At 29.4% G+C, this 5,362-nt stretch overlaps 1 protein-coding gene across 1 annotated transcript in view; it reads left to right on the top strand.

Annotated features, from left to right (window-relative positions):
• The first annotated feature begins 2,887 nt into the window (after positions 1-2,887).
• The window catches only part of LOC106691274 (endocuticle structural protein SgAbd-6), a 3,641-nt gene continuing 1,166 nt past the window's right edge, over positions 2,888-5,362 (top strand). The window contains exons 1-2 of the mRNA XM_014436988.3: positions 2,888-2,949; positions 5,157-5,272. Coding sequence (XP_014292474.1) covers positions 2,941-2,949; positions 5,157-5,272 — 125 coding nt within the window. The 5' untranslated portion in view covers positions 2,888-2,940. The remainder of the gene's footprint in view (positions 2,950-5,156; positions 5,273-5,362) is intronic.

The raw sequence follows: 5,362 nt of genomic DNA, 5'->3' as shown, positions 1-5,362 counted from the left end.
TAATGAGATATCTGAAGAATTAATTAAGTTGTAAAGTTCCACAAACAATTTTTGTGGGAGTACGTGAATAACATTTATTCATAGGACTTTTTGCGGCCAACACTTCATTTAACGAAATGAAAAACCGATTGTGTAACATATGTTTTTATTGTTTGAAAAGCATATGCTCTCTCTGTGTTGTTTTTCTTTTGTTTTTTTATACTGTAAAAAACAAATAATACACTCTGTGAGTCTCTCAGTGTGAGTGTGAGTCGCTCATAGTTGCCAGCAGTCGGCCATCTTCGCCAGCTTAGTCATTTTAACCACGGTGGTCGGACCACGTCGGCTCATCCTCTAAGAGGTCATGGTGAGCAGACATACGCCATTTCAAAACTACCACCACAGCAGGAGCCCCATGAATCACCCACGGTGATATAAAAACATTTTTTCATAAGCTCTTGTTCAACCTTTATTTAATTTTTGTAATAGTTTTAAGTTTGCTTTGTTCTTTTTTTTCTAGTTTGTATATTTTCTATATTTTGTTTTCCTTTATTATGTTCACTTATTTTAAAATACAATAATAACGAAATTCGGTTGTTCTTTTCTTTTGTGTTCATTTTAATTCACGGTTGGGCTAGTAAAGGTTCCTTTTGAACCCCTACCCGCCTTAATAGTACTTATGGCAATACCAACATTGCCTTTTATTTTTGTATGCTGTCTTTGGTAAAGCTAATAATAATAGCGACAGTTCGAGTTTGCCTCCTCTCTTTGTGGTTTGCAGGCATCTGTTGGCACTTATATATGCGATCGGTGTAGTCAGTACATAAAGTGGTGAAAGCTAATTGTTTGAAGATGATCTGGTCATGCTACGATTTTACATACATGTGCAGTTGATAATATGGATTGGCTTTGGAAGAACAATATTTTACTGGGAAGTGGAGATATTGAGTTTTTTAGAAGCATTTTGTTATATATCTGCTGCTTTTAGCACATGATTTATTACTGTTATAAAATTTTGTATAGTTGGAAAATGTATGTTTCTTGAATCTATAGCTTTTAGGGTGCTGTATATCTGCCAAGCCGTTCAGTATGTATTTCTTCGTAGGCCAAGTTCATAATGTTAATGGTGTTTCTCTAGCTTCAGATAAGAGTACATTTATAAATTATTTTTAAAAGCTCCTAAGCATTTGATAATTTAAGAATTCAATAGGAAAAATTTGGATTGTTAAAAAATTAATTTTTTTCAAAATAGGGAATTAATTCCATTGTACCATACAGTGGTAATGTAATATTATTCCGACAATGGATTTTATACAATAAAAGGGGCTTAGTGCGCCAATAAAACCCTGTTAAATATTTAAATATATTTATCTTTTTTTCGTTTTTTTTAAAGAAATTTTTTTCTGTGAGCTTGATTTTATTTATTTGTTAGGTGAGCTTTGAAATTCATTTTGCCGTCTATAATTTTCCCCAAATATTGAATTTTATTGTGAGAAAGAAATCTGTAATTGTTTGTAGCTCTGTTATTGCTAGTTATTTGGAATTTTCTTTTTCCTGTAAAAGGAATAATTATACATCCTGTTAAATTAAACATTTTTTTCATGATGGTATTTTCAATACATAGCTGACATAAAGGTTCATTCCAGTAAAACTTTCAAATATCTTGGTTCAGAATGAAATGGTGAGAATAAACAAATAAATTAAAGAATAATGGTAGTCCATCAGGTATATTTTGCAAATCTGAGGTTTCTTGTGAGTAAAATATTGTCAAGAGAAACAAAGATAATATTTTAAACCCTTAGTTAGACCATCTTAAAATAATAATGAATTTGTTCGAGCTTAAAAACCTTTTTTAAAATCTATGGCCCTACCGTTGACACCAATATTAGCACATAGAATCCTCGGTCTATAGCTCTACTCTGTAAGTAATATCTTTACTGATTTCGAAGGAATTCGTTTACTTAGAACTGATTTAATTCTTCAACAGCTTTCATTGAAGAATAACATTACTGTGTTTGTACACAGCTACTACAATTAAGGGCAATATGACTTAGGGCTTTAAATATTTATTTATAGCATATATAAACTAACATATGCTAAACTAAAGAAAGGCACAGGAAAAATATATATTATAACAATGATAGTAACAGAAAATTACAATTATATTTACAAACAAAAATTATGATAGTAAATATTTAGTCAATATAAAATTAAATACACAATAAACGATAATAGAACAATTTACAAAGGTACTTAAGATAAAGAATATCAAATTTATGTAAAAATAAAATATATCCATCTGACATTCTCTTGAACTATTTGTGTTTCTTTGTTGTACATTGTTTTTAATTTCGGCGAACAGTGTTTAATTACTAGTGATAAACTTGACAATAGCCAACCACAATTACCAAAGAAAACATGTATCGATTCGCGAAATTTTATGAAAATGACTACTTCCGAATTAAGAAAGTTGTTCAATAGGCATATAAATTTTTTTTTAGTTGGTAAGTACATCTGGGAGCTTATATCTTTACAAAAACCACTGCACATTGGGTCCCAACAGCCAAAAAACGCTTATAAATCAATTTTGTTTTAAGTTCTTCAACGAGATTCTTAAAACTTGGCTTATTTTTGAAATACCTCAATTCATGTATGTGTAATGCATACAACTCTCATTAGTTATACTTGAAGTACTTCGCCAAATATCACTTTTTTCTTGGAATTATTTGCAATATAAAATAAATTAACACTATAATATCCATGCCTATATTGCTAATAAGTCTTTCTGTTAAGACATTGCAAGATCAATACATGATGCAATTTTAAATTTCAATTTTCAACCCACTGTCTACAATATACTGGATAGAGGAGGGAGATTGTGGAGGGGCAAATACTTATATAATTGGTAAGATGTTACAACAGAGCCCTACAGTATAGCCTTCATGCTTGTGGATCCTAGCGATGAGACGTGTAAGTTATGCCAAGGAATATTTTCCTAAATTGCATTGTGGATCGTTTAGTTCTTTTGTACTATTCTTCAGGTAATCCTGTTTTGAAAATCTGAATTTAGGATATAATGATTTATTTTTAAGTCATGAAATTTTCAACTTAAATTAATAAGCGTGACGCAATCATACCACACAGTAATATGCCGAATTAGCGAAGTACAATCCAGCTATAATCAGTTATGGCAAAGAATTTTTACAAAAAGGTTTAGTGACTTGTTGGATACTTACACACCTTCTTTCATCTAATACTCTTGATCCTATGATATATATCCTAAGTCATAATAAAATCATGAACAGTCCAACTCAAATAAATAACCCTGACATAGTCATGATAAAAAAAAAAATAAACCGAATTGTTGCCACAAAAATGACGGAATCTTCCCGTTGTCGGAATTAAAATTTATTATTGTTGAACAAAAATAGTTACACAAACGATAATGCAATAATAAAGGCAATCAAACTCAATAAATGATATCAATAAAAAAATTTCATGCGTCTGATTGTTCCAACAATCCAGGCACCTACTATTTGGTGTATTTTTAGCCCTTAATACTCATAAAGGTTTATTAATGACGTTTACAGAAATAAATACATTTTTTGAGTTTCTCATGCTACATAATTATTCATGTTTCAATGAATAAACGTAAGCATTCATTCTTTGCTGTATTTTCTCTGAAAATAATTGAGTTGTGCACCGACCTGAAGGTCATTGGAGAAACGTGAGGTTGTTCTTTTTGTTAGTTTCCTAACCATTGTTTTATTGATTCATATTAAAGCATTCTCTCAACCCCCCCCCCCCCTGCGGAGCAAATTTGGATGATATTTTGTGTTTAGAGTTGTTTTATATGAATAATAACATAAATGTCCAGGTGAATTTCATTCACGTTTTTGATTAAGTCCAATGGAACATTTGGTGTTATTTATATATCATTAGATATGTATATAAACAGAATCTATAAAACATGTTAAGCATTAATAAAACCATCGAAACTGTCGAAAATAACTAACTTAATAATAAAGCTTCGCTGTTCATGATTTTTATTTATTTTAATTTATTTATTTTTTTAGTATATTTTATAAAGGATATTTTAAAAAATCTATAACAGAGGGGACATAACTTGTTTTTATTTTCTTAATAAGTGGTGTAACAGATTCCTAACTTTTTTAATGTTTTATATTTTATTTATTTTTGTTAAATTAATCAACTTATAAAAGCTTTTATTTAAAGCTTATAGAATGCACTACGTTATTATTATCGGTATTATTGTGTTATTGTAATGCATTGGGTGATTCGTTTTTATAATAATTTTAGAAACATCACAATTTTGTTTAAGAATTAGAAAATGAGACAGAATATTTAGATGAAAATAATCTTTGTTTTATTTCTCTTTTGTTTCATTACTTTAAACTAACTAAGTGTAGACTAAACGACATATGTTCCAACTTCTTCAGCTTTCCAAGTGGATATGGATTACGTCTGTGTAGAATTATAAGAATTTGAAAATTAGTATGTATATATTTATATAAAAACTGAATATTTATTTTAATTTTAACGGAATCTGAATATATCAATTTTATCTTCATTCAACCTAATTCAAAGTATTTAAAAGAAATTAACTTAGCTCACGTTTTCATGCAACCTCAAACTCTTCGAAATTGTTTTTCTGGATTTTACTAGAAATGTGTCTAATTTTGACACTGATATATAATTTGACGTCTACCAGAATTTGAATGTATATACGTATAAATAAAATTAAAATTGTTTAAGTCGGTTAAGCGAAAATTGTAAAAATAAAAAAAAAAATGTGAAATCCGGAAAGTCGATTTTAGGAAAAAATGTAAAATAACATCGAAAGCATTTACAACATCGATTAAATGTATAATTTCGGTTTGGTAAAACTTAAACTTGGTGATATAGGCCGTTATAAGAGACTTGTTTTTTCGTAAATGGAGTACTTTAAAACGTCCATTAAATTTTAAAACTAGGATTCGTTTTTAGGTTTTTAGGATCGCAGTTCTTTCTCTGGCTATATATCTTATTTATAAGTAGGCAAAAAGAAAAAAATATTTGTTCTCCAGGTAATCATTTAACCACTAATCTTGGCTATAATCATTAACATTGTCAACATCTCGTATTGTAATGCTTATAAATATTGTCTACCGTTACAGAGTTGGATTCTGCTAATTTTGGGAGTGGTGCTTGCACAGGGACAGCAGCCTCCAAACAATGACGTCATTCTATCCTCTGAAAGTGAAAATAATTACGATGGTACTTACAAGTACAGGTACTGTAGTTTTTTTTATAACAAATGTTATATTTTCAGAGCTTATTCACTGATTTGTAGATGTGAAAAAATCATAATCTTCGTAATTTT

This window comes from Halyomorpha halys, unplaced genomic scaffold (genome assembly GCF_000696795.3).
Source record: "Halyomorpha halys isolate HHAL.00 unplaced genomic scaffold, Hhal_1.1 Scaffold2203.1, whole genome shotgun sequence".
Lineage (NCBI taxonomy): Eukaryota > Metazoa > Arthropoda > Insecta > Hemiptera > Pentatomidae > Halyomorpha > Halyomorpha halys.
This window is presented reverse-complemented; position numbering and strand designations above follow the sequence as displayed.